Genomic DNA, 23,511 nt, shown 5'->3' on the forward strand with positions numbered 1-23,511 from the left:
CAACCAGAGCTTAACATTCCACCTGGCATATGGTGGGTGTCTCACAAATGCTGGCTTTTGTTCTTTCATTCTGCTCGGCCACATGGATCAATGTGCATGGTCTTACCCTATTCTTAGGTAACACCTTGCACTCTCTCTCACCTGATTCTCTCACTCTTCATCTTTTTCTTCTTGTGGCCAACACCCCCAAACACCTTCTATGTCCTCTGCTATTTTTGTTCCCATCCTTCCTGCCAATAATTACACCTGGCAAACTGTGAAAATTTGTATGTTATGAATTTTTTTATTCTTACAGAGTACAAAAGTGTTTCTTTCCTATGGAATACTGAGAGATATCATTCAATTTAACCATAAATTAAGATCCTATGTACTGGCACAGATGCATACCACTCAAATATTCTCATTTCTGGGGAGATAATGTTTAACCTTGATGAACTGGTCTGCCCATTTGCAGAGACCAGCTCCCAAAACCAGCTGAACCTGAGTGGAGTGGATGAGGAGCTTAAGGAAAACACAGAGAAAAATAAAGCCCACGGATGGCAGACAAGTGATGCAGTTTATTTTCTGAGCACAACTTATAGACACAGGCTTATAATGATGTCACTTCCAGATTGATCTCATATCCAGTGTAGTCACTTCTCACTTCTGGTGCTATCACTCTCTGGTGATGACACTTTCAGGGCGACATCACATCTGACCCTCCACTTCCCTGGGTGTACCAGATTGCACCTGTAACTCGGAGGAAGGCCTCCTTCTGCCTTCCATGGTACCAGGTCGCATTTAAAGTAAGGAAGCATGAATCACCTCTTGGCATTTTCCTCCATTCTTGTCTACAGAATGTGGGGCACTTGGAATGACATCTTAGCTCATGCTGATCCAGAAATTTCTGGGAAGAAGGATTTTGCTACCTCCTATAGCATTACTGATTATGATGGGAAAAATGCCATACACATTAAAAATGGTCTTTGAATTTTTATGGTCTCTGTAATTCCATCTGCATTTTCATGGACTCTTAAAACAAGTCACATGCTGTTTCTAATGCTCTTGACCCACCAATTACCATGTTTAAGCTTGAAATATATTTTAGATTTTTCCATGCATGCACTGCCTTCACATTCAGAATTAAGATCTGCCTGATTCAAAACTCAAAGTATAATCATAGAAAATATTTTTTTAAGAAATTGGGATTTCCTGGGAGTGAGAATAAAGATGATAGAGTGAGAGGTATGACAGAGGCCTCCTCCCAAAGCCACATATAATATGAAAATATAATTAATACAACTAATTCTGAAAGAGGAACAACAGGGAAGAAGCCTGTGCCAGATTGCATACACCTGGAGAAAAGAACAGACCTAATGGAACAGGGTAATGTACCATGACCGGGTGGGACCCAAGCCCTTCTCCCACCCCAGCTCACCAGGGGGAGGAAGAGAAACAGAGTGGGTTGGGGTTGGATCCCCGGGACTGCTGAACACCCAGCCCTGGAGATCTGCTCTGGGAGCACGAACCTACATTGCATGGTGCTCTGGAGATTAGTGGGTTTGGAAACTAAGACAGGCAGATTACCTAGAGAGATTGAGATTCCAGCCGCTTGTGGAGGACCAGGATCCACATCCAGCTGCTCTGGGACAAAGGAAAGGCAGGTGGTCTGAGAGGCTTCCTAGCAGCAAGAGGGCTGCTGAGGGGTGGGGATTGCACAGAGCTTGCTGCTCAGGAGAAGGGATAGGCAGACAAGGTTGTCTGGGCACGTCCTGCCTGGCAGGTTGGGAACTTTCAGGAGCTTCAGGCACTCCATGCCCCTGGCTGCCTACTCAGCTCCGAGGGCCCCACACTGTGACGCACAGCCTGCTGCACCTTACTCCCAGCCGACCAGCACTGGCTCAGAAACCTGAAGACCCTGCCCTGGTGTCACGACAGCCGGAGGGAAGCGCTGCCTAAAAATGCAAAGCATAGAGGCTTACACTTGTGTGTTCAGCCCAGTGGTTTGGGCAGTCGAGGCAGGCACAACAGCCAGGAAGCTGGTAACAGTTCTTTCCACCCTCTAGGCACCAGTGCCACTCCACGGCCCCCTACATCACTAGAGGGGCTGAGTAGCTCGAGAGCAGAGTTTCTGGGCATTAGAGGGCACCACATACAAATATAAAAAGTCAAAGGAACCTGGTTCAAACCCAAATCCCACAAGCACCAGAAAAAGAGTCAAGTGAAACTGCACTCATCAATCTTTCTGAAAGAAATTTCAAAATAAAAATCATACACATGCTCATAGAGATACAGAAAAATATTCAAGAACTCAGGGACGAATTTAAGAAGGAGATTCAATCATTACGAAATTCCGTATCTGAAATGAAACATACAACGGAGGGATTTAAAAACAGATTAGATATAGTAGAGGAGATGGTAAATGGAATGAAAATTAGAGAAGAGGAATACAAAGAAGCTGATGCACAGAGTGAAAAAAGAATCTTTACCAAAGAAAGAATATTGAGAGAACTGTGCAACCAATCCAAAAGGAACAATACTCACATTATAAGGGTACCAGAAGAAGAAGAGAGAAAGAAAAAGGCATAGAAAGTGTCTCTGAGGAGGTAATTGCTGAAAACTTCTGCAATTGGGGGAAGGAGATAGTCTCTCGGGCCATGGAGGTACAAAGATCCCCCTACACAAGGGACCCAAGTAAGACAACTCCAAGACATATAATAATTAAAATGGCAAAGATCAAGGATAAGAAGACCCAAATAGCCAAAGCAATCCTGAGAAGGAAGAATAAAGCAGGCGGAATTATGCTCCCTGACTTCAAGCTCTACTACAAAGCCACAGTAATCAAGACAATTTGGTACTGGCACAAGAACAGACCCACAGACCAGTGGGACAGACTAGAGAGTCCAGATATAAACCCAAGCATATATGGTCAATTAATATATGATAAAGGAGCCATGGACATACAATGGGGAAAAGATAGCCTCTTCAACAGCTGGTGTTAGCAAAACTGGACAGCTACATGTAAGAGAATGAAACTGGATTATTCTCTAAGCCCATACCAAAAAGTAAACTCAAAATGGATCAAAGACCTGAATGTAAGTCATGAAACCATAAAACCCTTAGAAAAAAATATAGGCAAAAATCTCTTTGACATGAACATGAGCAACTTCGTCATGAACATATGTTCCCGGGCAAGGGAAACAAAAGCAAAAATGAAGAAGTGGGATTGTATCAAACTAAAAAGCTTCTGTACAGCAAAGGATACCATCAGTAGAACAAAAAGACATCCTACAGTATGGGAGAACATATTCATAAATGACAGATCCGATAAAGGGTTGATATCCAAAATATATAAAGAACTCACACACCTCAACAAAGAAAAAGTAAATAATCCAATTAAAAAATGCACAGAGTTGCTGAACAGACAGTTCTCCAAAGAAGAAATTCAGATGGCCAACAGACCATGAAAAGATGCTCAACATCGCTAATCATCAGAGAAATGCAAACTAAAACCACAATGAGATATCACCTCACACCAGTTAGGATGGCCAACATACGAAAGACAAACAACAAATGTTGGCGAGGTTGTGGAGAAAGGGGAACCCTCCTACACTGCTGGTGGGAATGTAAACTAGTTCAACCATTGGGGAAAGCAGTACGGAGGAATCTTAAAAATCTCAAAATAGAAATACCATTTGACCCAGGAAATGCACTCCTTGAAATTTACCCTAAGAATGCAGCAGCCCAGTTTGAAAAAGACATGTGTACTCCTATGTTTATCGCAGCACTATTTACATTAGCCAAGAAATGGAAGCAACCTAAGTGTCCATCAGTAGATGAATGGATAAAGAAGATGTGGTACATATACACAATGGAATATTATTCAGCCATAAGAAGAAAACAAATCCTACCATTTGCAACAACATGGATGGAGCTAGAGGGTATTATGCTCAGTGAACTAAGCCAGGCAGAGAAAGACAAGTATCAAATGATTTCACTCATCTGTGGAGTTTAACAGCAAAGCAAAAACTGAAGGAACAAAACAGCAGCAGACTCACAGAACAGTTACCAAAGGGAAAGGGACTGGAGAGGATGGGTGGGAAGGGAGGGATAAGGGGGAAAATGGGGCATTACAATTAGCACACATAAAGTAGGGGGTGCAGACATGGGGAAGGCAGTATATACAGAGAAGATAAGTAATGATTCCATAGCATTTTACTACGCTGATGGATAGTGACTGTAATGGGGTATGTGGAGGGGACTTGATAGTAGGGGGATCTAGTAACCACAGTGTTCAAGTAATTGTACATTAATGATGACAAAAAAAAAGATCAAGATAAGGACAGAGTATTAAAAGCAGCCAGAGAGAGAAATAAGATCACATACAAAGGAAAGCCCATCAGGCTATCATCAGACTTTTCAGGAGAAAACCTTACAGGTCAGAAGGGAGTGGCATGATATATTTATACAATGAAGCAGGAGGGCCTCAAACCAACATTACTCTACCCGGGAAGATTATCATTTAAATTTGAAGGAGGGATTAAACACTTTTCAGATAGGCAAAAGTTGAGAGAATTTACCTCCCACAAACTGTCTTTACAGTGTATTTTGGAGGCTATACATGGAAGCATTCCTAAGGCTAAATAGCTGTCACCAAGGGAAGTAAAACCACAGTGAATAAAGTAGAACAATTAATTACAAAGCAGATGCAAAGTTCAATCAACTACCCCCAAAGTCAGTCAAGGGATAGAGTACAGAATATGATACCTGATATATAAAGAATGGAGGAGGAAGAAAAAGGAGAAAAAAAAACCCTTTAGATTGTGCTTGTAATAGCATACTAAGTGAATTAAGTTAGACTCTCAAATAGTAAGGAAGTTATCCTTGAACCTTTGGTAACCACGAATCTAAAGCCTGCAATGGCAGTAAGTACATACTTATCAATAATCACTCTAAATGGAAATAGTCTGAATGCACCAATCAAAAGACATAGTCACTGAATGGATAAAAAAACAAGACCCAGCTTTGTGTGGCCTACAAGAGACTCACTTTAAACCCAAAGACATACACAGACTAAATGTGAAGGGATGGAAAAAGATATTTCATGCAACTAATAGGGGCGGGGAGCAGGAGTTGCAGTACTAGTATCAGACAAAATAGACTTTAAAACAAAGAAAGCCACAAGAGACAAGGAAGGATATTACATAATGATAAAGGAGTCAATCCAACAAGAGGATACAACCATTCTAAATATCTATACACCCAACACAGGATCACCTACATATGCAAAACAAATACTAACAGAAAGAGAATGCAGTGCACTCATTTTAGGAGACTTCAACACTCCACTCACTCCAAAGGATGGATCAACCAGACAGAAAATATGTAAGGAGACAGAAGCACTGAACAACACATTAGAACAGATGGACCTAAAATACATCTACAGAACACGCCACCAAAAGCAGCAGGATACACATTCTTCTTAATTGCACATGGAACATTTTCAAGAATAGATCATATACTAGGCCACAAAAAGAGCCTCAGGAAATTCAAATGATTGAAATTGTACCAACCAGCTTCTCAGATCACAAAGGTATGAATCTAGAAATAATTACACAAAGAAAATGAAAAATCCCACAAACACATGGAGGCTTAACAATATGCTCCTAAATAACCAATGGATTAATGACCAAATAAAAACAGAGATCAGGCAATATATGGAGACAAATGACAACAAGAATTCAACACTGCAAAATCTCTGGGACACAGCAAAGGCCACGCTAAGAGGAAAGTATACTGTGAGGGGCCTAGGTGCTGCGTTGGCAGCCATGGGGATAGAGCAACTAAAGCTCCCAAAAGTTCCCAAACTGCTGGGCTGAGTGTGCCAAGATGATTTTGTCCACCTGTCCTTTCTCCTGAGCAAGAAGTTCTGTGTAATCCTTGCTCCTTTAGCACCCGTTTCACTGCTGTTCAGTCTTTCAAAGTGCCTGCCTTCTTTTGTCGCAGAGCGGCCGGTTGTAGGTACCTGTTCTCCACAAGTGGCTGGAATCTCAGTCTCTCCGAGTATCCCTCCTGTCTTTCGTACTTCCCCACTCTATTTCTTTTCCTCCCGTCAGTGAGCTGGGGTGGTGGGAGGGATTGAGTCCAGCCAGGTCACAGCTTTGCTACTTTACCCTTTTAAAAGTGTGAGGTCTTCTCTTTTCCCCAGATGTAGCCAGTCTGTAGCAATCTTCAGGTCACTCTTTGCTATATTTTCATGTCATATGTGATTTTGGGGAGGAGTTTTCTGCCTCATTTCTCATGCTGCCATTTTTTCCCAGATCTCTACACTTATCTTTCAGATGATGCAAGTTTTTTCCAAAATCTGTACATATTCTTGTGATGTTTTCAAAACTACATATTTATTTCAATGTAACCCATAAGATAGAGTAGTAGCGGCTGTCCAGGCTCCGGATTCAAGTTCAGCAGTAGCTTAAAAGAAAAAGAAAGAATTATAGTGTTTATCAAAAATACTGGACAGTTAACAAGTATGAGTTAATTTTAAAAAGTTGAGACCTTCATAAGTATAAGAAAGGAAAATATCTATATGCAACTATAATACAAAAAAACAAGATTAGATTAATAGTAAGTATTACTTGCCCATAGCTGTGTACTGAATTAACTGGTATTATGGCTAAGTATTAGAGCTTTGGTTTCTCATTACGAGATGGAACTACACAAGATGAAGATGACACAGCTCACCCTGTCAGCCATATGCTATAAACTGGGAAAACAGACAAGACAGAAAGTTCCCATACAGTCATATATACCGTGACAGGTGTGGAACTAAGCACTACTGGAACATACAGAAGGGATGTCCCAATTTTGTATGTGTTTTTGGCTGTTCAGTGTAGGTGACATGTAAATTGGTACATGAGGACAAGGGAAAGATGCGCAAGATGTAGGAAAGAAGCATCTGCTAAGACTTAGAGGTGAGGAAGAACATTTGTGGAATTTTAAGTAGTCTACTTTGGCAACATGCTACAGCAGAAGGCCAGAGTAGGAGGTAAGTAGCAAGAGATGAGGCTGAAGGATTTGGCAAGAACCAAATTTGATTTGGGTGTTTTTATTCCTTGATAAGTAATTTGGAATTTTTCCTGAGAGTAGAAGTTAAAAACAATGACTGAGTCAAAGACTGGAGATTTAAATGTCCCCCTTCAAGTGACATTTATTTGATCTGTAATTGCCTATTAGTAGATGAGTCGTGGTGTTTTTGCCTTAAATCACTACCAGGAACATGAGAAGATGGCAAGGCCCATCTGTTCTGAGAAGTGCAGGCTGACAGTTCTATAGGAATAGCAGAAGTAAAGGAAAGGTATGGCCAAAAAAAAGAACAGATCCATGGATGTGTTGAGATATTTAAAAAGCTATGGAACGTGGTGAAAAAATCAAGAGTGAATAAATGGTGAATAAACATTCTTCATTTTTAAAGGGTATGCCTTCACATTTTTCATTAGATATGTATAAGAAAAAAGTATTTAATGTAATACCTATTATCCAAACAATGGAAAAGGTTGCTATTTACTATTTAGAGTTCATTTCAGAAAGCAAGGACATCTAATTTAATTCATAAACTTTGACAACATACCTTCTTCCAGTTCTCTAGTTATGCGTTTTTCCAATTTTCGCTGCACCTGAAATAAGTCAAATGTTATTTGTAATTTTTAAGTTAAACAATACATTATCATATAAGTAATACATAGCTAATGAAATATGGCTTTTCAATAATACTTTTAGAGGCTAGACTTGGGGATTCCTTAAATAGAAAAATAATCACAGAAAATAAATTCCTGTTCAATTTTAGATAACATATCTGTAATGCTATTTGGATTAATCTGACAAAAAGTACAATATTGGTGTATTGATTACACATAATTTCAGAAAGATGATATTTAATCTTACTGGTAAGAGATTTAAACAATTCAAGTCATATTATACACTGAATGCAATAATTTGCAATTCTTAAGAGAAAACGCCCTTTAAAAAAGTTTAGCTCTATTCTAATGAATTTTTCCTTAAAATGGGCTTTCCATTCGAAGACTTTTAGAAAATTAAAATCTTAAGGTATATTCTGTGCCATCAATTTTTCAGCACAGGATCTTAACTACATAAAATGAAAAGAGTGGGACTGTCATAACATTATGTAAAAATTCTACTTGCAAAAAATTAAGTGAAAACATTTTGCTATCTGTACTATGAGTACAATATTAATTCTTCCTATCCATAAAAACCAATTTCATTTATTGGTATCTTCTTTAATTTCTCTCATTAGTGTCCTGCAGTTTTCAGGGTATAGGTCTTTCACCTCTTTGGTTGTTTATTCCTAGGTATTTTATTCTTTTTGATACAATTGTGAATGGAATTGTTTTCCTGATTTCTCTTTCTGCTAGTTCATCGTTACTGTATAGGAATGTAACAGATTTCTGTATATTAACTTTGTATTCTGCAATTTAGCTGAATTCATATATTAGATCTAGTATTTTGGGAGTGGATTCTTTAGGGTTTTTTTATGTACAATATTGTCTTCTGCAGACAGTGCCAATTTAACTTCTTCCTTACCAATCTGGATGCTCTTTATTTCTTTGTGTTGTCTGATTCCCATGGCTAGGCCCTCTAGTACTACGCTGAATAAAAGTGGGGAGAGAGGGCATCCTTGTCTTGTTCCCAATCTTAGAGAAAAAGCCGTCACCTTTTACTGTTAAGTATGATGTTGTGGGATTGAATATTTCATTTTACAAGCCCTGCCTACTAATGTTGTTGTCATCTTATTCTTTTTATAAGGCCTGTCTATAATGTTATTTTCACAAAAGTGTTACGGAACAGTCTCTGAAAATATGGGGAAACATGTTAGCCAAAAACCTGTCTTCACACCTAAAATTTGTAAACGCATTATATATCACATTATCATTATAATCACAGTGTTCATTATGTTCAGTATGCTAATTTAGACCCTACTTTGAAGGGCAGTTAGTGAGAGGGTATATTTTAAAAGAAAGATTTAAATAAGGACACTCTTAGTGTAATAAGACACAATAACTTTTATTGTAATAACAACACTTGTAGTAGTTTGAAATATTCCCCACATTAATAATTAAGTAGATAAGTATAACTGGTCAGGTGTTTCCAAAACGGGCTCTAATTTCCAGAAAGGTAACAAAGTTACAATTAAAGAATTGTGCGTTATCTGCCTTCTTTCTGATGCTAGAAAGTTGTGAATTGGAAACTAAGCTTCAAAACTGGCTCTAGCCTCTATTTTTCTTTTCATTAAGCAGATTTTCTGAAATTTTTGTGTCCATATGAATAATCCAATTAAAAAACGGGCAGAGGCACTATCCCCACTGTTATTTAACATAGTACTGGAGGTCCTAGCCACGGCAATCAGACAAAACAAAAAAATACAAGGAATCCAGATTGGTAAAGAAGAAGTTAAACTGTCACTATTTGCAGATGACATGATACTGTACATAAAAAACCTAAAGACTCCACCCCAGAACTACTAGAACTGATATCGGAATACAGCAAAGTTGCAGGATACAAAATCAACACACAGAAATCTGTGGCTTTCCTATACACTAACAATGAACCAACAGAAAGAGAAATCAGGAAAACAACTCCATTCACAATTGCATCAAAAAAAATAAAATACCTAGGAATAAACCTAACCAAAGAAGTGAAAGACTTATATTCTGAAAACTACAAGTCACTCTTAAGAGAAATTAAAGGGGACACTAACAGATGGAAACTCATCCCATGCTCGTGGCTAGGAAGAATTAATATCGTCAAAATGGCCATCCTGCCCAAAGCAATATACAGATTTGATGCAATCCCTATGAAACTACCAGCAACATTCTTCAATGAACTGGAACAAATAATTCAAAAATTCATACGGAAGCACCAAAGACCCCGAATAGCCAAAGCAATCCTGAAAAAGAAGAATAAAGTAGGGGGGATCTCACTCCCCAACTTCAAGCTCTACTATAAAGCCATAGTAATCAAGACAATTTGGTACTGGCACAAGAGCAGAGCCACAGACCAATGGAACAGACTAGAGAATCCAGACATTAACCCAGACATATATGGTCAATTAATATTTGACAAAGGAGCCATGGACATACAATGGCGAAATGACAGTCTCTTCAACAGATGGTGCTGGCAAAACTGGACAGCTACATGTAGGAGAATGAAACTGGACCATTGTCTAACCCCATATACAAAAGTAAACTCAAAATGGATCAAACAGAGGGGCGTAAGATGGCGGCGTGAGTAGAGCAGCGGAAATCTCTTCCCAAAACAACATATATCTATGAAAATATAACAAAGACAACCCTTCCTAGAATAAAGAACAGAGGACACAGGACAATATCCAGACCACATCCGCACCTGAGAGAACTCAGCGCCCTGCGAAGGGGGTAAGATACAAGCCCCGGCCCCGCGGGAGCCGAGCGCCCCTCCCCCCAGCTCCTGGCGGGAGAAGAGCAGGCAGAGCGGGAGGGAGACGGAGCCCAGGACTGCCGAACACCCAGCCGCAGGCATCCGGGCCAGAGTGCAGGGCGCTCGATACTGGGAAAACAGGGCAGCAAGAACAGTGAGCAGGCACTGGAGGCTGGGCGCCAGAGGACATAAGAAAAGCGCGCGACCATTTTTTTTTTTTGCTTTTTTGCTGTTTTGTTTTGGCGAGCGCTTTTTGGAAGTAAAGGGATAGGGACCCCAATACTAGGGAAACAGGGCAGAAAGACCGGTGAGCAGAGGCCTGAGGCTGGCACCGGAGAATAAAGAAAAACGAACAACCACCATTTTTTTTCTTTTTTAATTAAAAACTTTTTTTTTTTTTAATTAAAAATTTTTTTTTTTTTTTTTTTTTTGGTGGTCGTTGTTTTGTTTTGGTGGGTGCTTTTTGGAAGTCTTAAAGGGGCAGGGCGGGTCACTTAATCCAGAGGTAGGGAATCCGGGATCTCTGGGCACCCTAACCCCTGGGCTGCAGGGAGCAGGGAGGCCCCTTACGGAGATAAATAGCCTCCCAGCAGCTCCGGCTCCAACGCGACTCCACCACTTTGGAGTAGCTGCCTGAGCCAGGCCACGCCCACAGCAACAGCGGAGATTAACTCCATAGCAGCCGGGCAGGAAGCAGAAACCCTGACTGCGCGCAGCTGCACAGCACAAGCCACTAGAGGTCGCTGTTCTCCCAGGAGAGGAGGGCCACAAACCAACAAGAAGGGAAGTCCTTCCAGCCGTCACTCGTCCCAGTTCTGCAGACTATTCCTATCACCATGAAAAGGCAAAGCTACAGGCAGACAAAGATCACAGAGACAACACCAGAGAAGGAGACAGACCTAACCAGTCTTCCTGAAAAAGAATTCAAAATAAGAATCATAAACATGCTGACAGAGATGCAGAGAAATAGGCAAGAGAGATGGGATGAAGTCCGGAAGGAGATCACAGATGCCAGAAAGGAGATCGCAGAAATGAAACAAACTCTGGAAGGGTTTATAAGCAGAATGGATAGAATGCAAGAGGCCACTGATGGAATTGAAATCAGAGAACAGGAACGCATAGAAGCTGACATAGAGAGAGATAAAAGGATCTCCAGGAATGAAACAATGTTAAGAGAACTGTGTGACCAATCCAAAAGGAACAATATCCGTATTATAGGGGTCCCAGAAGAAGAAGAGAGAGGAAAAGAGATGGAAAGTATCTTAGAAGAAATAATTGCTGAAAACTTCCCCACACTGGGGGGGGAAGTAATCGAACAGACCACGGAAATACACAGAACCCCCAACAGATCCCCAAAAAGGATCCAAGAAGGGCAACACCAAGACACATAATAATTAAAATGGCAAAGATCAAGGACAAGGAAAGAGTGTTAAAGGCAGCTAGAGAGAAAAAGGTCACCTATAAAGGGAAACCCATCAGGCTAACGTCAGATTTCTCAACAGAAACCCTACAGGCCAGAAGAGAATGGCATGATATATTTAATACAATGAAACAGAAGGGCCTTGAACCAAGGATACTGTATCCAGCACGACTATCATTCAAATATGACGGTGGGATTAAACAATTCCAAGACAAACAAAAGATGAGGGAATTTGCTTTCCACAAACCACCTCTACAGAACATCTTACAGGGACTGCTCTAGATGGGAGCACTCCTAGAAAGAGCACAGCACAAAACACCCAACATATGAAGAATCGAGGAGGAGGAACAAGAAGGGAGAGAAGAAAAGAATCTCCAGACAGTGTATATAACAGCTCAATAAGCGAGCTAAGTTAGGCAGTAAGATACTAAAGAGGCTAACCTTGAACCTTTGGTAACCACGAATTTAAAGCCTGCAATGGCAATAAGTACATATCTTTCAATAGTCACCCTAAATGTTAATGGGTTGAATGCACCAATCAAAAGACACAGAGTAACAGAATGGATAAAAAAGCAAGACCCATCTATATGCTGCTTACAAGAAACTCACCTCAAACCCAAAGACATGTACAGACTAAAAGTCAAGGGATGGAAAAACATATTTCAAGCAAACAACAGTGAGAAGAAAGCAGGGGTTGCAGTACTAATATCAGACAAAATAGACTTCAAAACAAAGAAAGTAACAAGAGATAAAGAAGGACACTACATAATGATAAAGGGCTCAGTCAAACAAGAGGATATAACCATTCTAAATATATATGCACCCAACACAGGAGCACCAACATATGTGAAACAAATACTAACAGAACTAAAGGGGGATATAGACTGCAATGCATTCATTCTAGGAGACTTCAACACACCACTCACCCCAAAGGATAGATCCACCGGGCAGAAAATAAGTAAGGACACGGAAGCACTGAACAACACAGTAGAGCAGATGGACCTAATAGACATCTATAGAACTCTACATCCAAAAGCAGCGGGATACACATTCTTCTCAAGTGCACATGGAACATTCTCCAGAATAGACCACATACTAGGCCACAAAAAGACCCTCAGTAAATTCCAAAAGATTGAAATCCTACCAACCAACTTTTCAGACCACAAAGGCATAAAACTAGAAATAAACTGTACAAAGAAAGCAAAGAGGCTCACAAACACATGGAGGCTTAACAACACGCTCATAAATAATCAATGGATCAATGACCAAATCAAAATGGAGATCCAGCAATATATGGAAACAAATGACAACAACAACACTAAGCCCCAACTTCTGTGGGACACAGCAAAAGCAGTCTTAAGAGGAAAGTATATAGCAATCCAAGCATATTTAAAAAAGGAAGAGCAATCCCAAATGAATGGTCTAATGTCACAATTATCGAAATTGGAAAAAGAAGAACAGATGAGGCCTAAGGTCAGCAGAAGGAGGGACATAATAAAGATCAGAGAAGAAATAAATAAAATTGAGAAGAATAAAAGAATAGCAAAAATCAATGAAACCAAGAGGTGGTTCTTCGAGAAAATAAACAAAATAGACAAGCCTCTAGCCAGACTTATTAAGAAGAAAAGAGAGTCAACACAAATCAACAGTATCAGAAACGAGAAAGGAAAAATCACGACTGACCCCACGGAAATGCAAAGAATTATTGGAGAATACTATGAAAACCTATTTGCTAACAAGCTGGGAAACCTAGGAGAAATGGACAACTTCCTAGAAAAACATAACCTTCCAAGATTGACCCAGGAAGAAACAGGAAATCTAAACAGACCAATTACCAGCAACGAAATTGAAGCAGTAATCAAAAAACTACCAAAGAACAAAACCCCCGGGCCAGATGGATTTACCTCGGAATTTTATCAGACATACAGGAAAGACATAATACCCATTCTCCTTAATGTTTTCCTAAAAATAGAGGAGGAGGGGATACTCCCAAACTCATTCTATGAAGCTAACATCACCCTAATACCAAAACCAGGCAAAGACCCCACCAAAAAAGAAAACTACAGACCAATATCCCTGATGAACGTAGATGCAAAAATACTCAACAAAATATTAGCAAACCGAATTCAAAAATACATCAAAAGGATCATACACCATGACCAAGTGGGATTCATCCCAGGGATGCAAGGATGGTACAACATTCGAAAGTCCATCAACATCATCCACCACATCAACAAAAAGAAAGACAAAAACCACATGATCATCTCCATAGATGCTGAAAAAGCATTTGACAAAGTTCAACATCCATTCATGATAAAAACTCTCAGCAAAATGGGAATAGAGGGCAAGTACCTCAACATAATAAAGGCCATCTATGATAAACCCACAGCCAACATTATATTGAACAGCGAGAAGCTGAAAGCATTTCCTCTGAGATCGGGAACTAGACAGGGATGCCCACTCTCTCCACTGTTATTTAACATAGTACTGGAGGTCCTAGCCACGGCAATCAGACAAAATAAAGAAATACAAGGAATCCAGATTGGTAAAGAAGAAGTTAAACTGTCACTATTTGCAGATGACATGATACTGTACATAAAAAACCCTAAAGACTCCACCCCAGAACTACTAGAACTGATATCGGAATACAGCAAAGTTGCAGGATACAAAATCAACACACAGAAATCTGTGGCTTTCCTATACACTAACAATGAACCAACAGAAAGAGAAATCAGGAAAACAACTCCATTCACAATTGCATCAAAAAAAATAAAATACCTAGGAATAAACCTAACCAAAGAAGTGAAAGACTTATATTCTGAAAACTACAAGTCACTCTTAAGAGAAATTAAAGGGGACACTAACAGATGGAAACTCATCCCATGCTCGTGGCTAGGAAGAATTAATATCGTCAAAATGGCCATCCTGCCCAAAGCAATATACAGATTTGATGCAATCCCTATGAAACTACCAGCAACATTCTCCAATGAACTGGAACAAATAATTCAAAAATTCATATGGAAACACCAAAGACCCCGAATAGCCAAAGCAATCCTGAGAAAGAAGAATAAAGTAGGGGGGATCTCACTCCCCAACTTCAAGCTCTACTATAAAGCCATAGTAATCAAGACAATTTGGTACTGGCACAAGAGCAGAGCCACAGACCAATGGAACAGACTAGAGAATCCAGACATTAACCCAGACATATATGGTCAATTAATATTTGATAAAGGAGCCATGGACATACAATGGCAAAATGACAGTCTCTTCAACAGGTGGTGCTGGCAAAACTGGACAGCTACATGTAGGAGAATGAAACTGGACCATTGTCTAACCCCATATACAAAAGTAAACTCAAAATGGATCAAAGACCTGAATGTAAGCCATGAAACCATTAAACTCCTGGAAGAAAACATAGGCAAAAACCTCTTAGACATAAACATGAGTGACCTCTTCTTGAACATATCTCCCCGGCAAGGAAAACAACAGCAAAAATGAACAAGTGGGACTATATTAAGCTGAAAAGCTTCTGTACAGCAAAAGACACCATCAATAGAACAAGAAGGATCCCTACAGTATGGAAGAATATATTTGAAAATGACACATCCGATAAAGGCTTTACGTCCAGAATATATAAGGAGCTCACACGCCTCAACAAACAAAAAACAAATAACCCAATTAAAAAATGGGCAGAGGAACTGAACAGACAGTTCTCCAAAAAAGAAATACAGATGGCCAACAGACACATGAAAAGATGCTCCACATCGCTAATTATCAGAGAAATGCAAATTAAAACTACAATGAGGTATCACCTCACACCAGTAAGGATGGCTGCCATCCAAAAGACAAACAACAACAAATGTTGGCGAGGCTGTGGAGAAAGGGGAACCCTCCTACACTGCTGGTGGGAATGTAAGTTAGTTCAACCATTGTGGAAAGCAGTATGGAGGTACATCAAAATGCTCAAAACAGACTTACCATTTGACCCAGGATTTGCACTCCTAGGAATTTACCCTAAGAACGCAGCAATCAAGTTTGAGAAAGACAGATGCACCCCTATGTTTATTGCAGCACTATTTACAATAGCCAAGAATTGGAAGCAACCTAAATGTCCATCGATAGATGAATGGATAAAGAAGATGTGGTACATATACACAATGGAATACTACTCAGCCATAAGAAAAGGGCAAATCCTACCATTTGCAGCAACATGGATGGAGCTGGAGGGTATTATGCTCAGTGAAACAAGCCAAGTGGAGAAAGAGAAATACCAAATGATTTCACTTATCTGTGGAATATAAGAACAAAGGAAAAACTGAAGGAACAAAACAGCACCAGAATCACAGAACTCAAGAATGGACTAACAGGTACCAAAGGGAAAGGGACTGAGGAGGATGGATGGGTAGGGAGGGATAAGGGGGGGAGAAGTAGGGGAGTATTAAGATTAACATGCATGGGGGGGTAGGAGAAAAGGGAGGGCTGTACAACACAGAGAAGGCAAGTAGTGATTCTACAACATTTTGCTATGCTGATGGACAGTGACTGTAAAGGGGTTTATAGGGGAGACCTGGTATAGGGGAGAGCCTAGTAAACATAATATTCGTCATGTAAGTGTAGATTAGTGATACCAAAAACAAAGCAAAAAAAAAAAAAAGGGCAGTTCCTGTGTGGTAACCTCCAACGAGTTCTACACAAGGGTATAAAGGGCATATAAAAGTGTAGGCAAAGGGTCTGTTTGTGTTTATACAGAGGATCAAAGCCTAATTTGGCTACCCCAAAAATGACCTAAGATACGATATGAAAAAGAACTTCCAACATCTGCACTCTCTGGAAGACTCATGCCAGAAGATGATCATCAAAAAACCCCAACAAAGATCCACGCACTGCGACAGCTGTAGATGCAATCATCCCACCGGTTCCTGGACTTGCCATGGGAATGAGGAAGGAGATATCTAAGCTGGCCTGTGCATACAGTAAAACAACAAATTTGACTGGATCTATACTGTTGGAACTCAACCAAGAATTTGGAGAAGGGCAAATTGTAGCACTCCAAAGTCTTACAACTACAGACTATTTACTGTTGAAAGAACATATGGCATGTGAACAGTCCCCAGGAATGGGTTGTTTTAATTTGTCTGATTTCTCTCAGACTGTTCAAGTTCAGTTGGACAATATCCACCATATCATAGATAAGTTTTCACAAATGCCTAAGGTGCCTAACTGGTTTTCTTGGTTTCACTGGAGATGGCTGGTAATTACAGAGATGCTTTGGTTATGTAACTATACTCCTATTATGTTAATGTGTGTGCGCAACTTAAGTAGTAGCTTAAAACCTATACATGCTGAAGTTACTCGACAAGAACATATGTCAAAGAAATAATCAATCTTCCCATGTTTTCTTCCGCCTGCTACTTCTATAGCTTTTCTTCTTCCTTCCTAATTACAACCCTTAAATAGAATTCGTGCCTCATATCAAATTTACCGAGTATCATAATTCTTCCAAGTGGTAAAGATACCTCAAGACAAATGCTGGGCATAGAAGCCACAGGGCATAAATATGCAAAGAAGTAAAAAGCTAACCTTTTCAAACAATAAGGCTTCCCTCTCACTTACCAACTCTACATTTCCCTGTATGGCCCCGGAAGATGACTGGTTAGCCAGAGACGGGTAAGATTCCTCAAGGGAGGAACAACCTAAGACAGGCACAGTCGCAGGGGGGTCATCAGGTGAGAAATTGGGGATCAACAGAGGTGAGGCTTAGAACCTCACCCCCCCTGTTCTGAGAGAAATCTTCTGCATACGTGGATGTTTTATTGCCCTTGTCTAGCTTGGATTAACACATAGTCTACAGGCACACACCTGATCATCTACATTTGCTCTCTTACAACACTAAACTATGTTTTCTACCTTTATCTTGTATCTACCTACCACTTCAGCATTTTATTAAAAATAATAATAATAAAGAGAGAAATGTGGTATCCACATATAAATCAAGTATAAAAATCAAATGAGTATTCATATTTGAACTGACTGTTTAGAGTTCATAATGCATGAGCAAAACTGAGAGTTTCTGTGATGACTGCCCTTGTACTGTTCACCATGTAACTTATTCACTATGTAAGAATTTGTTCTCCATGTAAGAACTTGTTTGTTATGCCTCAGAAGATTGGAGACTGACGAAAATTAGGCTTGGGGTGGATTAATGATTGTGCATTGAGCATTGACTCCCCTATAGAGAATTTTATTGTCGTTAACAACCATTTGATCAATAAATATGAGAGATGCCCTCACAAAAAAAAAAAAAAAGGACAGGCTTCCAATGGTAAAATAAATAAGTAACCGGGATGTAATGTATAGCATAAGGAATATAGTCAAGATATTGTAACAGCTTGGTAGGGTGATAGTTGGAACCTAGAATTATGTATATAAATGTTTTACCACTGTGTTGTACACTTGAAACTAATGTAATGTAATACTGTGCGTCAACTACCCCTCAATAAAAAATAATTATTTAAGAAAAAATAAATAAATTAAATTAAATTAAAAAACAAAAAAAAAAATGGATCAAAGACCTGAATGTAAGTCACAAAACCATTAAACTTTTGGAAGAAAACATAGGCAAAATCCTCTTAGACATAAACATGAGTGACCTCTTCTTGAACATATCTCCCCGGGCAAGGAAAACAACAGCAAAAGTGAACAAGTAGGACTATATTAAGCTGAAAAGCTTCTGTACAGCCAAAGACACCATCAATAGAACAAAAAGGAACCCTACAGTATGGGAGAATATATTTGAAAATGACACATCCGATAAAGGCTTGACGTCCAGAATATATAAAGAGCTCACATGCCTCAACAAACAAAAAACAAATAACCCAATTAAAAAATGGGCAGAGAAACTGAACAGACGGTTCTCCAAAAAAGAAATACAGATGGCCAACAGACACATGAAAAGATGCTCCACATCGCTAATTATCAGAGAAATGCAAATTAAAACTACAATGAGTTATCACCTCACACCAGTAAGGATGGCTGCCATCCAAAAGACAAACAACAACAAATGTTGGCGAGGCTGTGGAGAAAGGGGAACCCTCCTACACTGCTGGTGGGAATGTAAATTAGTCCAACCATTGTGGAAAGCAGTTTGGAGGTACATCAAAATGCTCAAAACAAACATACCATTTGACCCAGAAATTGCACTCCTAGGAATTTACCCTAAGAATGCAGCAATCAAGTATGAGAAAGACCAATGCACCCCTATGTTTATCGCAGCACTATTTACAATAGCCAAGAATTGAAAGCAACCTAAATGTCCATCGATAGATGAATGGATAAAGAAGATGTGGTACATATACACAATGGAATACTACTCAGCCATAAGAAAAGGGCAAATCCTACCATTTGCAGCAACATGGATGGAGCTGGAGGGTATTATGCTCAGTGAAACAAGCCAAGCGAAGAAAGAGAAATACCAAATGATTTCACTCATCTGTGTATTATAAGAACAAAGGAAAAACTGAAGGAACAAAATAGCAGCAGAATCACAGAACTCAAGAATGGACTAACAGGTACCGAAGGGAAAGGGACTGGGGAGGATGGGTGGGTAGGGAGGGATAAGGGGGGGGAGAAAAAGAGGGGTATTAAGATTAGCATCCATAGCGGGGTGGGAGAAAGGGGAGGGCTGTACAACACAGAGAAGACAAGTAGTGATTCTACAACATTTTGCTACGCTGATGGACAGTGACTGTAAAGGAGTATATAGGGGGGACCTGGTATAGGGGAGAGCCTAGTAAACAAAGTATTCGTCATGTAAGTGTAGATTAATGTTAAAAAAAAAAAAAAGCAGTTCCTGTGTGGTGACCTCCAATGAGCTCTACACAATGATACAAAGGGCATATAAAAGTGTAGGCAAAGGGTCTGTTTGTGTTTATACAGAGGATCAAAGCCTAATTTGGCTACCCCAAAAATGACCTAAGATACGATATGAAAAAGAACTTCCAACATCTGCACTCTCTGGAAGACTCATGCCAGAAGATGATCATCAAAAAAAACCCAACAAAGATCCACGCACTGCTACAGCTGTAGATGCACTCATCCCACCAGTTCCTGGACTTGCCATGGGAATGAGGAAGGAGATATCTAAGCTGGCCTGTGCATACAGTAAAACAACAAATTTGACTGGATCTATACTGTTGGAACTCAACCAAGAATTAGGAGAAGTGCAAATTGTAGCGCTCCAAAATCTTACAACTACAGACTATTTACTGTTAAAAGAACATATGGGCGGTGAACAGTCCCCAGGAATGGGTTGTTTTAATTTGTCTGATTTCTCTCAGACTGTTCAAGTTCAGTTGGACAATATCCACCATATCATAGATAAGTTTTCACAAATGCCTAAGGTGCCTAACTGGTTTTCTTGGTTTCACTGGAGATGGCTGGTAATTACAGGTATGCTTTGGTTACGTAACTGTACTCCTATTATGTTAATGTGTGTGCACAATTTACTTAGTAGTTTAAAAACTATACATGCTGAAGTTATGCTACAAGAAGATATGTCAAAGAAATAATCAACCTCCCCAGGTTTTCCTCCGTCTGCTACTTCTATAGCTTTTCTTCTTCCTTCCTAATTACAACCCTTAAATAGAATTCATGCCATATATCAAATTTACCGAGTATCATAATTTTTCCAAGTGGTAAAGACACCTCAAGACAAATACTGGGCATAGAAGCCACAGGGCATAAATATGCAAAGAAGTAAAAAGCTAACCTTTTCAAACAATAAGGCCTCTCTCTCACTTACCAACTTTACATTTCCCTGTATGGCCCCGGAAGATGACTGGTTAGCCAGAGACGGGTAAGTTTCCTCAAGGGAGGAACAACCTAAGACAGGCACAGTCGCAGGGGGGCCATCAGGTGAGAAATTGGGGATCAACAGAGGTGAGGCTTAGAACCTCACCCCCCCTGTTCTGAGAGAAATCTTCTGCATACGTGGATGTTTTATTGCCCTTGTCTAGCTTGGATTAACACATAGTCTACAGGCACACACCTGATCATCTACATTTGCTCTCTTACAACACTAAACTATGTTTTCTACCTTTACCTTGTATCTACCTACCACTTCAGCATTTTATTAAAAATAATAATAATAAAGAGAGAAATGTGGTATCCACATATAAATCAAGTATAAAAATCAAATGAATATTCATATTTGAACTGACTGTTTATAGTTCATAATGCATGAGCAAAACCGAAAGCTTCTGTGATGACTGCCCCTGTAATGTTCACCATGTAACTTATTCACTATGTAAGAATTTGTACTCCATGTAAGAACTTGTTCGTTAAGCTTCAAAAGATTGGAGACTGACGAAAAAAAAAAAATCAAATGAGTATTCATATTTGAACTGTTTATAGTTCATAATGCATGAACAAAACCGAAAGTTTCTGTGATGACTGCCCTTGTACTGTTCAACATGTAACTTATTCACTATGTAAGAATTTGTTCTCCATGTAAGAACTTGTTCATTATGCTTCAGAAGATTGGAGACTGACGAAAATTAGGCTTGGGGTGGACTGATGATTATGCATTGAGCATTGACTCCCCTATACAGAATTTTATTGTTGTTAACAACCATTTGATCAATAAATATGAGAGATGCCCTCACAACAACAACAACAACAAAAAAGTACACACTTCCAATTGTAAAATAAATAAGTAACCAGGATGTAATGTATAGCATAAGGAATATAGTCAAAATATTGTAACAACTTGGTATGGTGATAGGTGGTACCTGGAATTATCATGTATATAAATGTTGAATCACTGTGTTGTACACCTGAAACTAATGTAATGTAATACTGTGTGTCAACTACCCTTCAATAAAAATTAATTATCTACAAAAAAAAAAATGGGCAGAGGATCTCAACAGACACCTCTCCGAAGAAGAAATTCAGATGGCCAACAGGCACTTGAAAAGTCGCTCCACATCGCTAATCATCAGAGAAATGCAAATTAAAACCATGAGGTATCACCTCACATCAGTTAGGATGGCCAACAACCAAAAGACAAGAATCACCAAATGCTGGCGAGGATGTGGAGAAAGGAAAACCCTCCTATCCTGCTGGTGGGAATGTAAACTAATTCAACCATTGTGGAAGGCAGTATGGAGGTTCCTCAAAAAACTCAAAAATACCATTTGACCCAGGAATTCCACTCCTAGGAATTTACCCTAAGAATACAGGATCCCAGAGCCAAAAAGACATATGCACCCCTATGTTTATCGGAGCCCTATTTACAATAGCTAAGAAATGGAAGCAACCTAAGTGTTCATCAGTAGATGAATGGATAAAGAAGATGTGGTACATATACACAATGGAATATTATTCAGCCATAAGAAGAAAACAAATCCTACCATTTGCCAACAACATGGATGGAGATAGAGGGTACTATGCTCAGTGAAATAAGCCAGGAGAAGACAAATACCAAATGATTTCACTCATATGTAGAGTAAAAGAACAAAGAAAAAACTGAAGGGACAAAACAGCAGCAGAAACACAGAACCCAAGAATGGACGAACAGTTACCAAAGGGAAAGGGACTGGGGAGGGAGAAGGAGAATAAGGGTATCATGATTAGCACATATAATATAATATAGGGGGGAACAGGGAAGGAAGTATAGCACAGAGGAGACAAGTAGTGACTCTATAGCATCTTACAATGCTGATGGTCAGTGATTGTAATGGGGCATGTGGTGGGGACTTGAAAGAGGGAATCTAGTAACCACAGTGTTGGCTCATGTGATTGTACATGAATGATACCTTAAAAAAAACAAAACTTAGTCCCAGTTCAGGAAGAAGTCCTTATTGATTCAAACAATTTTATGTCACCATTTACAAATGCTATGTAAAATGAAAATCACATTTTTCATAACTTGAATTAAGGCTACCAGCATAATATTAATTACTTTTTCCCCAAAAGCTCTTTTCCTAAATATTTCCCTCCTTGACCTTTATAGGACTATGTTCTGATGGTGGAATTAGCTCAAAGTCTGTTAATCATGAGACTACATCTGCAATTTTATTTATACTTTTCCATTTATTAAAAATAGAGAAAGGGGAGTAAATTATATACAGGAAAGCAAGATATCAGCAAGTTTTAATTAAAATAAAAAGATTTTTAATGAGAAGGATTTTGTCTTAACTGTTGATCCTCCAACTATGCCCATAGAAATCTAAGGTTCCACTGGGGACACTGCCACACTCCATCTCTCTAGCTGGACAGCTCTCCTTGTCTCTGTTTTTTTCTAACAGTTTGATACTCAAAGGGTCTATTGTTTGAAGGAAAAAACATTTTTTAAGGTATGAAAGTCACTAATTTTACATAAGAGGCAACAAAGGCTCGGTAGGACTAGAGCTTTCCTAAGGTTACAAAACCAATGAGCTGCAGGCCAGGAACGGGCTTTAGGTCTCCTTACTGAGCCTCAAGTTCTACACCAGCCACTTCCTCAAATTCAGGAAAAATATGAAGATTTTTAACTGTAACTCAGAAAAAATGAATATGTAAAAGCTTTTCACATAGCTTTCTAACAAAATTGTAAGTTTTAACATCATGAATAAAAATAGAAATTAATATCTTAACTCCTATTG

At 39.3% G+C, this 23,511-nt stretch overlaps 1 protein-coding gene across 4 annotated transcripts in view; it reads right to left on the reverse strand.

The window, feature by feature from the left end:
- Window positions 1-263: 263 nt before the first annotated feature.
- LOC118908202 (ankyrin repeat domain-containing protein 26-like) overlaps window positions 264-23,511 on the reverse strand; it is a 75,998-nt gene continuing 52,750 nt past the window's right edge. For all 4 annotated transcript variants that reach the window (XM_057498215.1, XM_057498213.1, XM_057498208.1 and 1 more), the window contains 2 exons: window positions 7,607-7,652; window positions 264-6,450 (listed from right to left, as the gene is read on the reverse strand). In XM_057498215.1, the coding sequence (XP_057354198.1) occupies window positions 6,386-6,450; window positions 7,607-7,652 (111 nt within the window). In that variant the 3' untranslated portion in view covers window positions 264-6,385. The remainder of the gene's footprint in view (window positions 6,451-7,606; window positions 7,653-23,511) is intronic.

Source organism: Manis pentadactyla, chromosome 1 (genome assembly GCF_030020395.1).
Source record: "Manis pentadactyla isolate mManPen7 chromosome 1, mManPen7.hap1, whole genome shotgun sequence".
Lineage (NCBI taxonomy): Eukaryota > Metazoa > Chordata > Mammalia > Pholidota > Manidae > Manis > Manis pentadactyla.